The sequence below is a fragment of the Gymnoscopelus microlampas genome, assembly GCF_963454915.1.
Source record: "Gymnoscopelus microlampas genome assembly, chromosome: 11".
NCBI lineage: Eukaryota > Metazoa > Chordata > Actinopteri > Myctophiformes > Myctophidae > Gymnoscopelus > Gymnoscopelus microlampas.
The window spans coordinates 10,764,395-10,783,276 of record NC_139948.1 but is presented as its reverse complement, the minus strand read 5'-3'; the positions used below and the strand labels follow the sequence as shown (position 1 = coordinate 10,783,276).

General features: G+C 40.7%; 1 protein-coding gene across 2 annotated transcripts; it reads right to left on the bottom strand.

Annotated features, from left to right (window-relative positions):
• Positions 1-569: 569 nt before the first annotated feature.
• Positions 570-18,154, bottom strand: LOC311054949 (uncharacterized protein). Of its 2 annotated transcripts, XM_084070985.1 has the most exons (3): positions 17,996-18,154; positions 17,347-17,366; positions 570-2,456 (listed from the first exon to the last, which is right to left on the bottom strand). In XM_084070985.1, exon 3 carries the CDS (start codon positions 2,321-2,323, stop codon positions 1,958-1,960), a length of 366 nt encoding a protein of 121 aa, XP_083927111.1. In that variant the 5' UTR covers positions 2,324-2,456; positions 17,347-17,366; positions 17,996-18,154; the 3' UTR covers positions 570-1,957. The 2 variants fall into 2 exon arrangements, with proteins under 2 accessions (XP_083927111.1, XP_083927112.1); XM_084070986.1 differs by lacking the exons at positions 17,347-17,366; positions 17,996-18,154 and adding an exon at positions 3,073-3,192 and having other exon boundaries at positions 570-2,468.
• Between the last annotated feature and the right edge of the window lie 728 nt (positions 18,155-18,882).

The following is an 18,882-nucleotide window of genomic DNA, read 5'->3' as shown; positions in this document are numbered from 1 at the left end:
GGAGCAGCTTTTTCATATTTATCACACATTTTGTTATTTTCACCATACATGACATACATACATTTTAAAAAATAGTTATCATAATGAAACTTCCCCAGTTGATTACTTACATGAAGACAATGATTTATCATATTACAAGTTTTCTGAAAATATATTTAACTATGCAAATTGGGCATTTAGTCTATGAGCCAGAGCCCCAAAATTGAGCCATGATTATCAAATGGGTGGGCACATCCAGGTTTGATTTTCTGACTAGCTGTACATCTCTAGTTTACAATTTGGCATGATAATCATTGCAGACTATAGCTTAGTGGTAGTTATCATGCGTTGAATATGTGGACCCCTATATTGTCACATGCAAATTGTATGAACAACTTTTGAACCCCATTTGGTCCTTCAAATTATCTGTGTCATATGAAACTAAGTCATTTGTTAATTTTGACTTGGTGTATACAAAGGTAAAAGAAACAAACAAAAAACTAGAATTTGGCCACCAAAACGTGTTTTTTTAATGCCTGCTCACAGTATTTTTACTTATTTATGGAGTGATACACATGAATATTCCCTCGTTAAAAACCTGGCTCATGGACTAATACTGGAACGGCCGGCAGGCGGAAAATATGTTTTTGCTCCTGTCCGCCTTGAGAGTTTGAATCTGTGGACAGCTAATCTCAGGCACCGCTCAACCTTTCTTCGTAAAACCTTGAACGGACGGAGGGACGGACGGACAGGAGTGAAAACATAGTCTCTGGCTTTTGGCCATGCATTGAATCTGACCAGACAACCAAACAAAAATAGTATAGTATTTCAAGTGAGTGAGTATTTCAAGTGAGTGAGTTGTATCACTGTATTTCAAGTGAATGGCAAATTACAACAGTAAGCGTTTTTTTTTATTATTTTTTTTATTTCTGGCCTGATCAAGGGCCCTTGATCTTGAGATATATTGTAAAATCAAAGACACGATTACAAAAACACAATTGGACAAATGTATCTAATATTTCAGGAAAACAAAATTGAAGATCGAGATCACATTAACGATAAATGGTATAAAGAATGGAAAATAATTATACAAGGAAATTAGTGGAATCAGAGTTTTAAAGACATTTTCAACCATATAAGATCCCCTTTTTGGCAGGAATATGCTTGGAAGAGGAATATAAGGTATTTCCAAACACCTCTGTCGATATCCAAGTACACACTAAACTCTAATGTAATGTGGGGAGAATAATGAGGACCATATCCATATTATACTCACATGATAAAATACAAACCTTTTGTCCAAAATTTCACAAACAATAGAACAAATATTTGCAAGAGCTGTTTACTTAGAAAAACACAATATTCTTTGAATTTTTGGATTCTGAGAATTACAGCTCTCAAAGGCTTGGTTGGAAAGGCTTGGAACCACCCAGGGTAGATAGATGTCTGGAAAAAGTGGAAGACATGTATTTGATGGAGAAGGTGACTTATAAAATTAATGGAAAGGACAAGTTATTTGAAAAATGATGGGCTCTCTATATTTTGAATAAATAAGGACTATATTTCGGAAGATTGATTTATTTCACTTTATCTGTTTAAACCCCCAAGTATTCAGAAACAAAAATGAATAGGTCTTCTATTACCAAAATGACACAACAAAGCCTAACTTTTTTTAACATATTATTTTTTAAATGTTATTTCTTAATATTACCTGTTTATGTTCCCTCATAAAGGATATGTATTCGGATACATGAATTAAATTAATTTTGTTTATTTTAATTTATCCCCCTTTTTGTATAGGTGAAGGGTTGTTATTTATTATGTGCACAGAAAAAAAAGGACAAAAAGGGTCGAAATGTCTGTTAACAACAGGAACATGAAATGTGAAAAAAACCCAACCCTTCTTAACATGTTTTGACTCAATAAAGTATATATACTGTATATATATCATATAAGGGCCCTTGATCAGTCAAGGCTCCTATGACCTGCGGATGAAGAGCCGGACCAGGAATGCCAACAGGGCCAGCATCACCAATGGGGTGATTGTGGCGAAGATGGTCATCAGCACAAGGATCCTGTACTCCATAGTGGCGAGGATCTTCTCCAGGGTGGCGAGACTGTTATCCAGCACATGGTTCCTGTTATCCAGCACATGGTTCCTGTTCTCCAGCCCCTGGTTCCTCTTCTCAATGTCGGCGAGGATCTTCTCCATGGTGGCGAGATTGTTCTCCAGCCCGTGGTTCTTCTTCTCCATGGTGGCGAGATTGTTCTCCAGCCCCTGGTTCGTCTTCTCCATGGTGGCGAGGACTTTCTCTGAGGAGGTTTTACTGTAACTTTCGTACATGTGTTACTACGTAGGCCACCACCAACCACCCATTGAGCCCAGTCAAAGCTGTACCCTTAGCCATATCCATCATTTCTTTCATGTCGGAGAGCATACTGTAGAGGACTTGTCTGGGATGGGTAAAGGTAATGACCTCCGTCAAAGACTGTAATGATAATATTTATGGTCATTGCATTGCAGCCACTATAGTTAGAACAGTACTATTTTCAACATTAGAATCCAGGCTCAGAATAAACAGTTGGTATTTAAACTTCAGGGCAGTGGTGATTTTGCATTACTGACAGACAGTGTTATTTTTATGTTAATAGTCATAATTTGTTATTAACGATTTGGGTGAAATGATTAAGAAATATCATAGTTTTATTTTGGATCTGTTTTTTTTTTTATTGAAAAAAAATGACTTAGGCCATTAGTTTAGGAGTGTGACGATATGCAACTCTCTGGTATAGAGTGTGCGTGCGTGTGTGTGTGTGTGCGTGCGTGCGTGCGTCATGACAAAATCTTGCCCCCCCCCCCTCCTGACAGATGATAAAATCGCCTATGCTTCAGGGTAACAGAATGATAAATCATTAAATACTGTAGGCTAATGGATGGCAAACAGTTGAGCTCACAACTTGTTTTGTTAAGTGTTAATCTCTTACTTATTCTCTTACTTATTCTCTTACTTATTACTCTTGTTCCATCCATAAGATATAGACTGAAAATATCAATTCCAGCAATATTTTTCAGCAGTGTGAAGATATGCTTACCTTTCGGTGAGAACACTGTGTAACACTGTGTTGTTACTTTTGGTTTTGACAGGGTGTGTCAATGTGAGGAGTTGTCTGGCGTGGGTGTAGGTAATGACCCGCAGGGCTCCGTTAAAGACTGTAGTGATCAAGCAGACAAAAATATAGGATCATTATATTTTCAGTTCAGTTTAGTTTATTTGATTTGCACATTTAAAAAAAATGTAAATAATACTGATAATAACATTAGCAGTAAATATATAATTTCAGTAAGCTCATTCTCCGTGATAGGATCAAGCACAAAGGGATGAGAGGGACACTTTAACCCAGAGATAAACAGTGGCGTATTTGGTATTTTGCCTGCAAGAGAAGGACCAATATTCACATTTTTTTAATTCATTGGCTTTTACAGAGGAATTAGAAATAATTGTGTCTGCCATTCTAAATTCAGTTTGCAAATTAGACCTGTTGTTTTTTTATTTATAAGTTCATTATTAATCTTCCATGTGGATGTCATGTCGTTCTGGGATTCAGAAAATGTATTGTCATAGAACTTTAGTTTTGCTGACCTCAGCAGTTGATTTCATTTATATAATATATATTTATTTAAATATAGGATAATTATATTTTCAGTTCCAGTTGACTACAGCATGTAGACAGTTGACCCCACAGAGGTTGACGAGAGGGGTTCTCCTCTGCAGGTAAGTGTTTGATAGTAACAGTAATCTTCCCCATTACAAGTAAATACAAATATAGAGAACGTTCAGGAATTGTCATTTTGATCAGTGTTTTACTGCAGTAGACAGTAAAGGAATTGTGGGCCAAATCACAGACCATATCATGTCGAACAATAAAACTGTTCTTACTGTAGATTGGGGTCCCAGGGATAAAAACTCTTATCAAATTGTAAACAGCTTGAGTACCACTGATGTAAACGTTGAAACAAAACAGTAGTAACTATAAGATAAGATAAGATTTATGGTCATTGTATTGTCAGCCACTATAGTTAGAACAGTACTATTTTCAACATTAGAATCCAGGCTCAGAATAAACAGTTGGTGTTTATACTTCAGGGCAGTGGTGATTTTATTCTGTGTTTATAATATGTTTATTGGATGATGTGCACTGTATTAGCCATACTGGTGACAGTAGATTAATAGTGTTGTCTATTGACAATGTGTTGATCTGTGAGCCTACCTCACCAGCTACCACATTATCTGTAGCCTATGCTCCACATGTCTGAACCTGCAGTTCCTCTCGTACAGAGCGGGATTACTATTGCAACAACACATCATCAGTTGGGTAAAACTAAGCTGTCTCACGACAGTCTAAACCCAGCTCACGTTCCCTATTAGTGGGTGAACAATCCAACACTTGGTGAATTCTGCTTCACAATGATAGGAAGAGCCAACATTGTTCCTTTAATATGCAACTCTCTGGTATAAAGGATTCTCTGACTGGTATTATTTCTATAGTGCACCAAGTTAACCATGCCATACTGTGCACTTCTACACTGATTGTGTGTGTGTGTGTGTGTGTGTGTGTGTGTGTGTGTGTGTGTGTGTGTGTGTGTGTGTGTGTGTGTGTGTGTGTGTGTGTGGGTGTGTGTGTGTGTGTGTGTGTGACAACGCCCCCCCCCCCCCCCCCTCCTGACAGAGGTAATAATGTCAGCACTTGCACAGGAAACCGGGTTCAAATCCTGGGTAGAAGAGGAAAGTTACATACAGCTTGTGATGGACATTTTTATTAATATTTCATTTTTGCCACGGACATGCAAAATAATCATTTTACCAAAAACACATAGGCCTAGCCCAAAATGTATACTTGGACTTCTAATGTGTCATAGGGTCTATTCCAATGTGCTGCACATTTTAAAACAATAGTATGTCTGCATTATCTACTGAGCCACTTAATCACGACAATTTGGTGTGGCCTGTTATAGCCCCACCAGGAGCCCGATTTGTGCAAAGCCCATTTTTTGATATTACTCCTACAGATTTTATCCCACCGACCTGGCGGAGACCTGTGCACCGAGGAGCACTTTTGCAACCATGCTTTACTTATCCAGTTCTGCCCTCCTTTGCCTTGGTAGCAAATAACTCTTTCTGAACAGATGACAATCATGACATGCCTGTGTTTTTGCTCTTTTCCTGCACCATTTTTTCACTGTGGTCCCTTGCATGCCGTCGACTTTATAATTATTTCATTGTCTGACCACACCACATAGCCTACACTCTGCTGTCTTAAAAAAGAAAGAAAATCTGTTTTTCTCCAACAAACAGCACATTTAGCTATTTTCACAGAATTGAGGCAGCTATTAGCAATCATTTCTTCTAGCTGCCTTGTTGTCTTCACCTGATGCAATTGTGTACAGGCACCATGTGCAATACTACAAATCTCCTGCACATATTAATGAGCATGTTACTTTACGAGTCACTAAAGTTATTCAAACACATTTTTTTATATGTTTTTATATTATAATGAAGAAAATATAGCCTAGGCTATATTTTGATATACTTTTTTCAAAATAAAAATTGTGCCACGAACATATAGACATGTCTTGCCACGGACATGTTGATGACCTCTGGTTACATAGTGCACCTTTAAGTTGATGGATCCATTCCAAAACATTTCTCTCTGGGACAACAACTTGGTGAGCTTAGGGGCAGTGACTTGTCTGACTCCAACAAAGTGGAAAGATGAAGGAGGCATGATTTGCCTCGTGCGCGTCACGTCATTAAAATAGAGTGCAACCACGTTCCAATTCAGCAATGCAACCTTTACTATCAAAAGAGTCATATGGAGATTGAATTCTTAAAAGTACAGCTCTGTACATTTCTGCTCTGTTTTCTGTAGCTCTGAAATCTCTCTCTCTGATCCCCGGGCAGATACTTTCGGATGTGCTTATTCTGGAAATGTCTTTCAATATAACTATAGTTTAGTTGTTTGCTCATTCCCAATTCTGAGGAGAATGCCAAGAAAGTCATCACTGATATAAGTTAGGATGTCCGCCCCTTATCCTGTATACCAGTACAATTTGATATCCATCCCATGCTTCATGTAAACTTACAATACACCTCACTCACACATGGCATGTGCATAACAGAGGATGTATTTTTTTAGAAGACCTTTTATTATTATTATTATTTTTTTTTGTGAAAATAGACACATTGTGAGCTTGTAAATCGGCTATTTTCACAATTTTTTAATGTTTTCCAAAATAATAAAACAATGGATAAGGCGCCACACATGATAGGGCCCTCAGGCCTCGTACACACAGTTAAAACACTCAAAGCATGCGTTATGCATGCTTCATGGGGGGGGTTCATTTCATTCCCTATGGAAGTCACGTGGTTTTGATGCGCTGGTGAAGCCATGCGACAAGTCAGCGCATCAAAACCACGTGACTTCCTATAGGGAATGCATTGAAACGGCTTCCCCCCCCCCCCCCCCCCCCTACTGCAGAATTCTCCAGGCGCTCAAATGAACGCTTGATTGCATGCAGACTTTGATGTGGAGGGAATTGCCTTTGTGATATATCAGGTCGTATTTTGTCTATAAACTGGACTTTAGGGTTTTATTGAACCAGAGTGACAGGATCACGGCACAACAATTATTACCACCTTGTTGAGACTAGCAGAGGCGCAAAGCGGGTGATGATATCATCAAAAGAAAAAACAAAATTACCTACCTGGGCTCTATCTTGGAGGCTGACCTCTCTGGTGACAAAAATGCTGAAAAAACGATCAAAACGGTCCACAAAAAAACACGCTATTTGCGGAGTATTGATCGTAAAGTCAGTAAGAAGACTCTGAAGACTCTTGCAGTGGCCCTCATACAAGGTCATTACGATTATGCATGTACTTCATGGTATCACAACACCTCCAAGGCCTTAAAAACAAGGCTCCAAACATCCCAAAACAAACTTGTAAGGCTACTTCTTGGCCTCAACTACAAAACCCATCTAACCCCTGATCATTTTGATAGGATTGGATGGCTTAGGGTTGCGGACAGAGTACAGCAACTTGCTATGGGCCTGGTCTTCAAGATATATCACAACATTGGGATCCCCCTGTATTTGTCAAAATACTTCCAAAATGTTAATGATGTCCATGATCACAATACCAGAGGCAGCTCCACAAACCTTGTCCAACCCTTTTTTGGCTCAACAAAGGGAAGTAACTCGTTCTCATGCTATTCATCAAAAATGTGGAACGCCCTACCAAAAGGAGTAAAGGAGTGTAAAACCCTACTCTCTTTCAAAACAGCCCTAAAGATACACCTTCAGGAGGCTGCAATTGGAAAATGGCCCCTGTCTAAGTCCTAACCTAACCTACCCCCCTACCCCCCCCCCCCCCCCCTCTCTCCTTCTCCTTTTGTACATATTTCTCACTCTTCATACCAGTAACCTGTAAACTGATTGTATGACATTCTATAGTAGTTGTGTATATCTGTCTGTCTCTTATATGTCATCATGATTTGTGTGCATGGGGAACTCATTTGAAACAAGCTCAGTGCTTTTATGAGTCTTCCAGTTTAGTAGACCTTGTATTGTGAATTTGTACTTCCATGTACTGTTGTTCTCATGTCTTACTAAATAAAGTACATCAATCAATCAATCAATAAGTTATGTTAACTTTTTTATCTTTGCCAGACTAGAATGGCCGGCATGCGGAAAATTTTCGCCCCTGTCTGTGAGAGTTTGAGTGTGTGAGCAGATAATCTCAGGCACGGTACCGCTCAACCTTTCTTCATTACCTTCCACACACACTTGGACGGATGGACGGACAGGAGTGAAAACATAGTCTCCAGCTTTTGGCCGTCCTGCCTGGTGGAGACAAATAATTAATCAATATGAAGTCTGACCAGACAACAAACAAAAATAGTAGTAAAGTATTTCAAGTGAGTGAGTTATATCACTATATCTCAAGTGAATGAGGCACTCACTTGGCAAATTACAACAGTAAGCGTTTTTCTATTTTCATTTTTATTTTTTTCTGGGCTGATCAAGGGCCCTTGATCAGCTTGCACATGAGCAGCAGGACCAGCAAGGCTATTCCTCCTGCTAACAGGGCCATCACCACCCACTGCTGAACTATGAGTATTTTCAGCATGTCACGGTTCTGCATCTTGTAGAAGAAGTCCTCCGAGGGGTCGACGATGCCATAGATATCAGTCATCAAAGCATCCAGTGTTTCTTTCTTTATTTTCATGGCGTAGAACAGAGAGAAGTTGTGAGGCGTGGGTAAAGCAGACAGGTAATGACCAGCGGAGCTCCGTTAAAGACTGTATAATGATCAAGCAGACAAAAATATAGGATCATTATATTTTCAGTTCCTTTCTTTCAATCAATCTTTTTTTTTTTTTTTTACGTATTTCCACAAACTGATACATGCCTCACATATATAAAACAGATAACATCTAAACGTATCACAAACAAACTATATTTTCAGTTCCAGTTGACCACAGCATGTAGTTGACCCCACAGAGGTTGACGAGAGGGGGTCTCCTCTACAGCTAAGAATTTGATAGTTACTGTAATCTTCCCCATTCAAGTAAATACAATTAGAGGACGTTCAGGAATTATCATTTTGATCAGTGTTTTACTGCAGTAGACAGTAAAGTAATTGTGGACCAAATCACAGACCATATCAAACCAAATCATGGCTTACAATTAAAGGTAGGGTAAGTGATATTTATTTTGATTATTTTTGTTTTTGTTAAAAAGGTTAAAGTACTATATTGTAATAGTAATCATTGCTACAGAGCGTTTGTTCGGTCACAGGGGTATCTCCAGCTCTTTAGTAAACAGAATATAGTACATTTTCAGGTAGGTGACAACATTTGAGCCAATCAGGAGAGAGCACTGAAAAGGCATTTTCTGTTCAATAAAGAGCTGGCGAGACATGGGAGACTCCTTATATGGACAGGACACTCTATATAACGAGTACTATCAGAACATAGACCCATTTTGCAATTATTTGAATAATTGCATATCACTTACCCTACCTTTAACATGTTCTTACTGTAGATTTGGGGTAAATAGCTTGAGTACCACTGATGTACAGTAATAGACGTTGAAACAAAGGCATCTCTTACAGTACCCTACATGGACATACAGAACTATAAGATAAGATGACTCATGATATACAATGAAAGGATTATCCACACTCTCTTGAGTAGTTCCTTTTGTTCTATTTAATAGGTTTGTCTACAGCAGTCTTCCTAGAGAAACGTATAATCGTATAATGTATAATCCGGATAATCCTTTCATCGTATATCGTCAAGAATCTGCACCCAGTTAAATTGTATGAGACCACTACACCTCAAGCCTCCCCTTGAGTTGAGCACGCCTTCTCCTGACAGACTTGATCCGGTAGGAGAGCTGCCTTAAGATGAGTCATGATGACATTATATTTATAGTAATTGCAATGTCAGCTACTGTAGGTAAAATAGTGCTATTTTCAACATTATAATCCAGGCTCAGAATAAGGATATGAAGTATAAACAGTTGGTGTTTTCAGCTACAGGGTAACAGAATGATAAATCATGCAATACTAGATTACAGTTGAGCCCACAACTTGTTTTGTTAAGTATTAATTAGTTAGTAGAATTATGTTTAGTTGACCTCTTTTAAGGGCCAAATACATTTTTTTTTAGATGCTGTTATTTGAAATTGGGAAGATAAATGGCATTTTTTGTTCTGAAAACCTGTGTTGCCTTGTGCTTGACTGCTTTCTCCACAACAATAAACCCTGAGCCAATAATAACAGTGTTACTTATGCGTTATTCCACAGCTAAGAAAATGTCACAATACAGTGTTACTGTACTTGACATTATAGTCAGAAAATATCAGTTCCAACAATATTTTTCAAGTCAGTGTGAATATATTCTTACCTGGCTTTCGGTGAGAACACACTGACAGGAAGTGTCCTAAATTGTGTACGTGCATTTGCAAATGGAAAGTCCCTTGAATGTGAACGTCAGTCAGCTATGCTGCCGCTCCCTATAGAGCGTGCCAACGCGTCGTCACCACGGGGGGGGGGGGGGGGGGGGGGGGGGGGTGGCATTGGGCAATGTTAAGTCAACCTGGTTTTTACCCCTCAAAGATGTCCGCCGCTACCAAAATACACTTGTTGACGCCCCTTTCAGGAATTTTGGCACGCTCTATTGTACTTCAACCACTTAAACCCCATTATCTGACTTCATGGGGGAAACTATCAGCTTGTAGATCTGCTATCTTCAATGTAGAGTGAAAACAGAAAATACACTAATATAGAGCCCTGAGGGACTCCAGTCAACCAACTTTGGGGTTTAAGTGGTTAAGGGGCATTGCTGGCTGTCAACCTGCCCAAAACTGGTTAGGTTAGGTTGTCCTGTGTGGCACGCACAAGAAATTGCAAGAGGGAGGTGGAGATATTGCATCATGTCTAATCTGAGTTCCCAGAAGTTTTCGCCAGCTCTCGCATACAAACGGGAGGGGCGAGGAAACTTCTGGGCCAGAACCCTGGTATTTGTGGGCGGGATGTAACTTACACTCAGAATCTGAGCGGACACGCCTCTTACCGGTCTGAGAGCTGTGCAACTCGTCTAAACAGTCCGGCGAGAGGCAAACAGCAGTACACAACAATGGCGGCCGCAATTTCTCAAGGAGAAATTGCTTCCCGTCGCTCCTATTTACATGCAACACCCACTGCATGTGGATCCCGCCCCCTTTTCTTCATTGGCTGTTGATTTGAATCAGAACGCAGTGGCCGCGCCCCTGCTGTTCAGGCGCCGAGGCGAAGTCTCCCAGACTACATCATGTCCAATATTTGACATCAAAATCAACAAAAGTGTCTATTCACTTAAAGGGGAATACCACTAATTTTCAACATTGAAATATGTCTTTAATACACCTTAGAGCTGCTGTGTGGAAATATGAAAATAACCCCCCCCCCCCCCCCCCTTCTATGTTGCCTATAACTGGAGAATTGATTGAGCTCAGGTCAGGATTATATTAGATAAAAATGAATAAAAGGAATTGAATATGTTATTTAATACTGCAGCTTTTATTAGAAGCCTAGTAGCTTGGCGAAAGGGCCTACTCTGTGTGGAGTTTGCATGTTCTCCCTGTGTCTCCTAGGGTAGTTAATACCCTCACAAAAACATGTAGTAATCCTGGTCACTATACTGCCTCCCCCTGGTCAGCCGGGGCGCCTGATGGAGGGGAAGGGAACTGGTTGGAATAACGTGTTCCTTCCACTCGCTACGTCCAACCGGGGAAACTCCCCCCTGTCAGTGACAAGAAGGTCTGTTGGCTCTCATGCATTGAAGGAGGCATGAGCGGGAGGCATGCGTTAATCCGACAGACCTTTTCTCCGACTATGTGGCATCCGCGTGCGGTTAGGGTTAGGGTGCGGGTTTGGTTCGGGTTTAGTATTGGAAACGTCGGAGCGCTGCGCTGTCGGAGGAATGCGCTGTCGGACTAACGTACTGCACCCGGCATGAGCTCGGCCCTGACCTCCCTAGGCTGGTGGGGGGAGTGTAGTGCCCAGGATCACTTAGCGAATTTTATGTTTACAGTTAGATGTTGGATTGTTTGTGCCTGCAGTAAAAGTGCATGAATGTCACCCTTTTGTCCGCTATTCTTTAGTTCTTTGCCCTTTCTTTAGTTTGCATGAAAAGGTTATTGAAGGTTAAATGCTTGACGGAGGGTAAAGAGTAACGTGTGTCTGTGTCTACTGTAAGTTGGCGACGGTAAATTAGAGAGTGTCGTGCTGAATTGGCTTAAAGGACAGCCAATGAGGAGAAAGTCATGAAAAAGACACGACTAGCGCAGCAACTGAACATACTTTATTTGTTTATTGAGACGGGACAGCCCATATTAATGAACAATACTTATAAATATAGTGTAAATATTGTACAGACTTAGCAATGATGCAAATTTTCATCCGTAGTCCCCACAAAAAACAACAACAGGGGGGTCTTCACCACCTAGCCCTATACATTAATGTGTCCATGCACTAAATTACAATTAGATTATTTCTATTTTTCTTTTTTAATCTCTTCTTCTGTCTTATTCTTCTGATCAGACGCCCAGCTCTTAATTAAAATGACCGTGATGAGCAGGAGCCAGAATATCATAGCGATAATCACCCACTGCTGGAATATGAGCCCTTTCTCCAGTGCTTGGATCCTCTTCTCCATGGTACTGGTGTGGACATAGTCATAGACATCTTTTCCGATGTTCCACACTGTCTTCACACCATCCAGTTGTTTCATAGTGGAGCACACTGGGGAGTTCAGAGGTGAAAGCAGACAGACAATTCACCATATTCACACAGCGGCCATTTTGCTCTTAGGTCATACATGGGCACCCCCGTGGTGTGGCGTTTCCAAACCCGCAGATATGGCGTGAGAGCAAAATGGCCACGGGGCTCTGTCAAGAACAGTTTAGGTTCTTCTGGATGTTTACTTCACAAAACACAACCTTGACCTCGTCAAATGACTTAAAGGGAATACACCATGAATTTAAAAAATATTTATTTTATATAAATATTGTCCCTTAATACGTTTTATACAGGTTTAAGCCTAAATAACCAGATATTTTTTTCATAATCTGTCTGTCTGTCATTCCAAGCCTTTTCAGCTCCAATAGTAAAACGTCCTCTTTGGGCAGAGGGGCGCTATTGAGGAAGTTTGTCTGTCAATCATCACCTCCCCCCGCCCTCCTCACCGAAATTGTGAAATGGCCTGTTCAGACACGCCCATTCAGAAAATCCATGAAATGAAGATGAAAGACTTGAGTGTTTAAAAAAAAATGTTTTGAGTACAAGGGACACTGGGGAGCCCCCCCCCCCCCAAAAAAAAAAAGAAAATCAACAAATACATCCTTTGATGATTTTCTCATACAAATGAGACAATTATTGTTTTCAGTCTGTTCCCAGAACGATTTCCGGCAGATACACATAAACTATGGATGGCAGTAAGAGTCAAATTAGTAGTATATATCCAAAGACCTACCTGTATATGGTAGCACTCACCAACAGGCTTACGTTTTGGCCTAGTCAGCCTTCATCAGAGATTCAAGGTTCAAGTTTTATTGATCACATGTGAATTCATCATTACAGCACTTTTATGAAGTGACGGTGACTGATTATGCAAGACTAAAAGAAGGCAATGTGCATGTACAGAGAGGGAGACTGAAAAACAAACAATCCATATATTATATTTTAGGAGAAATGTGATTACTGGTTCTGTTCTTTTTACAGGTTATGTTGATGATAAGACGATCAGAATGTTGACGATAAGATTCCAAAAGTGAATCACTTTTGGAATACGTTTGTGAAGTACACTCACCACCACCGCAGACTCAGGTTCAACTGGCAGCACCACTGCACCAGTGACTGCGCGGTCCTCGTGGGTGAGGGATTGGAAGCCTGCAGGGTGTCAGTGTTGCTGCACAACAACACAATATTTAATGGGCTTTTAGCCACTTCAACCCTATATACTTGGTTGACCAGGGTTACTCAGGGGCCTCACTGAAAATAGCAGATCTACAAGCAAGGTAGAGAGCAGACACTATATTCTATAGCTTTGCATACGTCCTGGGATAATTACCAGCATGATGAGGGTTAAAGTAACGTTTAGTGCAGTGTTTATCAACCCTGGCAAAGGGCCCAATTTTGGGCCGCGAGTACTGCTGAGGTGTGCCGCGCCGTTTGAAGAAAGTGTGAACCCAGCCCCTCGAGAACAATAGCGGTGATCGTCCGTCAATCGATACGGCCATCATCCGTTTCACACACAGCCACGCCCGAGTCCATTCAGTGTAGCGACCATCACCCATAGGAATGCAAATATGTTGTCCTACCTGGTACTGTATAAAAGGGGCACAGGGTACATGCTTTGGCACTCAGTATTATTACTACAAGATGATGAGAGCTCCACCAGCAAAGAAGAGATGCACCCAGGGCCAGAAGACGCTAAATTCTAGGTGTGCCCTGGGATATTTTGGCTATGCCAGGTGTGCCTTGGCACCAAAAAGGTTGATAAACACTGGTTTAGTGTGTGTGTGTCTCTCAATCGGCTTTGCTGATTGGTTGAAACACTTGCCCATATATGGGTAGTACACTCGCATCTCTGTGATGACGTTGTATATGATGTCAGTGTGATGTCGTCTGATAAGGGGTCTATACAAATAACATGTGACTCGACTATCACTTTTGTTGTCAAGTCATTGGAAATGGCTTTTGCAAACATTCTCTTGTCGGAAGATTTATAGAGGCATAAAGAACAATCTCCCAGACAAAAAAAGAGAGATTCTCTATTCTAAGAAAAAGTTAAAGGACCACCTCACACATTTTCAACCTATCTTCATATAAGTGGTCCTCACTAATGCTCATTATAAGATGGTGCCATTTCTGTCTATTTGGTCTGTGTCTCAGGAGCGCTGTGAACAGTTCAGAAAACTTTCTACCAGAAACATCATAAGTAGACAGGTTTTGGTCATTTCAATCAAGATTCCAACCTCTTATTTTGTTTTATTAATGCAAGAGCATAGAAAAAGAGCGTTTTGCTCTTGCATTAAAAAAAAGAAATATTGTTTCCAGCCCTCTGAGACATAGTGAGTACAGAAATGGTGCCATCTTACAATGAGCATGAGTAAGGACCACGTTGTGAGCTTTTTCGATCATTCAATTAATTGCAAAAGACATCGATAGAATAGTCACTAAGAAAATAATTGTAGCCCTACTTGACATCTTTTGAGACATCGAGAGCAATCTCAAATGAAGACCAATGAACAATGAGCAGTACAATTTACTATTAAAATATGTTCCGTTTCCTTTTATTATGGCCATGGTACTGTTTTGTCCCAGTTACTTGGAACAGCACTTACACAATGAAACCCATTAGGTGAGACGTTACAGCAGTAAGTAAAGCCTGATTTGTATATAATCGTATGACGCTTACCAAAAATTGCAGATCTACAACCTCACAATGCATCACAACAATGCGTTGTGAGCTTGGATATTGGATATTTTCAGCAAGTTACATACGAAGTATAAATCAGACTTAAGAGTCGAAAAGCCAATAACAAACAAAATGGTCTTAGACACAAAACATCTGCATTGGCTCTCTGAATTACAGACTTAATATATCTCTGCTGTCCAGCAGGAACCAGCCAACTCCAAAATGTTCATTTTTCAGGAAATGAAAAAAAGTGGAGTTAGGAGGTTTTGTTCTTCATTGATAAGAACAGCTAAATGGACCTCCAAGCTCACAATGAGGTTGGAGGTCAAAAGGGGGTGGAGCCAGGAGTCAGCTAAACCAGCTAACCCCGGTGGACTTCACTGGTTTAGCAGAACATTTGAGGATCCAATGGGGTTTAACTGATTTTGTCAGAAGCGCTTTTTAATACTTTTCATTGGTTCAATATTTTTTTTAGCAACACACAGACGTAAAGGGTGTTCATCAAAAAAATGCAAAAGCATCAAAATGGAGTTAGCTGGTTTCTGTCGGACAGCAACGATATGTAAAGTCTGTCATTAAATATAAGTATAAATGTAACAGTTATCCTATTGTTAATCCCTTATTCTCCATCAGTACAAAAACATCACATTGAGTAACAGGTATGCAGGTATTAGAAGTGTTTAGATGTCAGTCACCCAAAATGTGTACTTTTCAGTGTTCAATAGCAGCCTGTGCTTGACTTGATGAGGCATCAAGCTAGCATAAAGACCACACGAGTGTTAAGCCATAACCATGAAAGTAACTTTTCCAAGTGCTGAATTCCAAACCTCAAACAATGTATAGCACACTTGATTACTACACACAAACTCAGATTTCGTTGTTGTCGGGTGGAAACCTTGTATCCAAAACCGTTACTTCAGGAAATGCAACTAAAAGAAAACTTGGGTTATAATGGATTCAAATGTAGTTATTTTTTAGTCAAAAACTCTTATTAATACGTTTCATTTGTTCAATATTTATAAAACCCACAGACAGGCTTAAACACTTTGAACCTGGCTTTCCTGGGCATATTATACTGTAGGTGAAAGTCTTCCCATCAGGATGCAACAAGTTGTGACCTGGTGGATTGGCTAATTTAAGAACTTTCCGCCCGACACAGTCACTCAACTAAGTATAAATAAAATAGGACATTCGTTTATGAAACAAGACAGGGTCTAATGACAGTTTGGCTTCACGTGGATCTGGGACATCTTGTGGCCATTCTGTGACGACAGTCGTCTATGACGTGTGACTCCATATTTGGGCAAGGTTTTGACCCCCCCATCCACTTCCTGTTATAGACAGATGGCGTGGCTCTGATGACATCACCCATGGCCAAATTTGGACAACCCTGTGACTTCTATTATGGGAAAGGAAAAGTTAAAAATGTCCAAACGTATACAGTAGTACATAATGTGCACAAACACTGGTAAGTCTAGTGACAGTATGCACAGCGGTTTAGCAGAACATAAAAACATAATAAAAAAAAACATTAATAGATGAAATGCGGTGATACAAGGTTTCTGCCAGACAGCGACGATATGCTCCCCCTCTCTAACACATGGACGGAGAACTAACATTTCAAGTCTCAGTAGATTTGCGCAAGATTTGACATTGCCACCTGCCCACCACATTTTTTTTTGGGAGTCCCTAAACCACTGTTTATGAACGTTGGGTCCGGGGTCCACCAGGGGTAACCGGAACACACGGCCCAAAACACAGTCGCCCACATTATTTTCGGGTTGAGTTCAAGTCTCCATGGGGTGACTAATCGACTCTCAGAGTAAAATAACCACCGTATACTTTGGGGTCCCAGAAATGAATATCATATCAAAAGGGGGTCCGTGGCCTAATGCATATCAAACAGTCCAAAGGTTTCTCTGCCACTAAACATTTTAAAAGTTTAGGATGTCACATCGCTCTCGGTCATTTGGGTGTCAACAACACAAGACGAGATGTTGGAGGTTTTAGAGAAGGTCTCTCTCGGGCCGCGATGGAGAAGGGTTGAACGTGCGCGTTGCAGCGCGGTCGGAACAGCCCAGGTCGGGGCCGGGATTTCAGTGTTTTCTCCACAGTATGTAGGTCATGAGCAGGAGCAGGCCTGCGGACAGGGCCATAATCACACACTGGTGGATGGTGAGGACGTTCTCCAGCGCGTGGATCCTCTCCTCCATGGCGGAGGTTTGGAAGTAGTCGTAGACGCCCGCTCCGATGCTCCACAGCGCCCACACGGCGTCCACCACTAGAGGCATAGCGGAGCGAACAGGGGGAGTTCAGATAGGCAGGGGGTGGAACAGAAGTGACCCGCAGGGCTCCGTCAAAGACTGTAATGATCAAGCAGACAGAAATATAGGTATATATATATAGGAAATATATGTAAATATGTTATACATTTACAATATCATTATTATTGTAATATCACTTATATGCCGACATCTCATTTGGCTGACCAGTTGAATCACTTTTAAACACATTTTCAGTGATTTCCCCCCCCCCCCCCCCCCATAGTTACTGCACTTTGGCTTTAAGTACATTTTGATACCAATACTTTTGTACTTTTACTCAAGAAAATTTTGATTACTGGACTTTAACAGAGTATTTCTACATTGCAGTATTGATACTTTTACTTAAGTAAAAAATGTGAGTACTTTTTCCACCCCTGCCTACATGGACTAACTATGTGTAACTATTTATGAGATGAGAGGAGTCGTGATGACATTACATGTATGTTCACCTACTGTAGTTAAGAGCGTCAGCCTATTTTCAACATTATCATCCAGGCTCAGAATAAGGATATTAACAATAATATGAGTTAGTATTTTCATCCACCGTGTTGCTGAATGATAAATCACGTAGCTAGCAGGCTACCGTAGAGCTGCTATAAGAGCTCTTCGGCTAATAAACGTAGCACATCGGGTCACTCACATTTGATTTGTGTATCAGTCCAACTTACCACATGAGTTGTTAATTTAACACACGCGAACAACAGACGGACATATGACAGCACACAGGCTTCAATCCCACGTCATCTACATTGTTATTTTAATACATACATTTCAACAGGATTATTAATAGCAGTGACACATTCAGCTGTAACCTCTCTCTCGCATCACCAACAGCCAGGCTAGAATCCTGGTGGTGTCTATTTGCTGTTCAGGGCTCATATCCGCTCTAAGGCCCGCCTACTGTATCCTGTCATGTCCACACCTACAATATATGGACGCACACAGACTATTTCCGTATCCGCTCTAGACCGGATCCACAGACGGAACGCAGTCTAAACCAATTGAGCCCGGTCTAACCCAGCTGTCATCCTCCACCCTGACACACATGGCGTTGCCATGTCCGCTTATTATAAGCGACTTTGGGCTTGTTTTTCTGTAAAGTTGCTTGTAGCGACTTGCGGGTTGCGGTTTTTTGGGCTTGCTTTCTAATGTTGTTGAAACCAGTGGCTGTCAAACATTTTCATGTCAAGGACCCCCAAATTAAAATGTATTTGTCCACACGGACCCCCATCTGATTTTTTTGTGCCAGGGAGGCCCATACCAGATGTGTGTTAAAATGTTGTTGTTTTTTTTTAAATATAAAAAACCCCACTTTTTCCAGAAGATTCGTTTGAAAACAGCAGATCTACAAGCTCACATCGCATCGCATTGTGACACGTTGTGAGCTTGTAGATGAGCTATTTTCAAATATCGGACGAATATAGATTTAAATTGCTCACGTGGCCTTCTTTTGGCCTTGTTTTCATAGAACCGGTTGCTTGTTTCTCTCGCAAAACCTGGCAATACTGGACACACATCCGGGTTGGGTGAATCCGTGCGGGTGCGCGCCGTGCCA

Bases quoted from the DNA above. Each gene is read 5' to 3' on its own strand.
- LOC311054949 (XM_084070985.1), bottom strand. From the start codon at position 2,323: ATGTACGAAAGTTACAGTAAAACCTCCTCAGAGAAAGTCCTCGCCACC.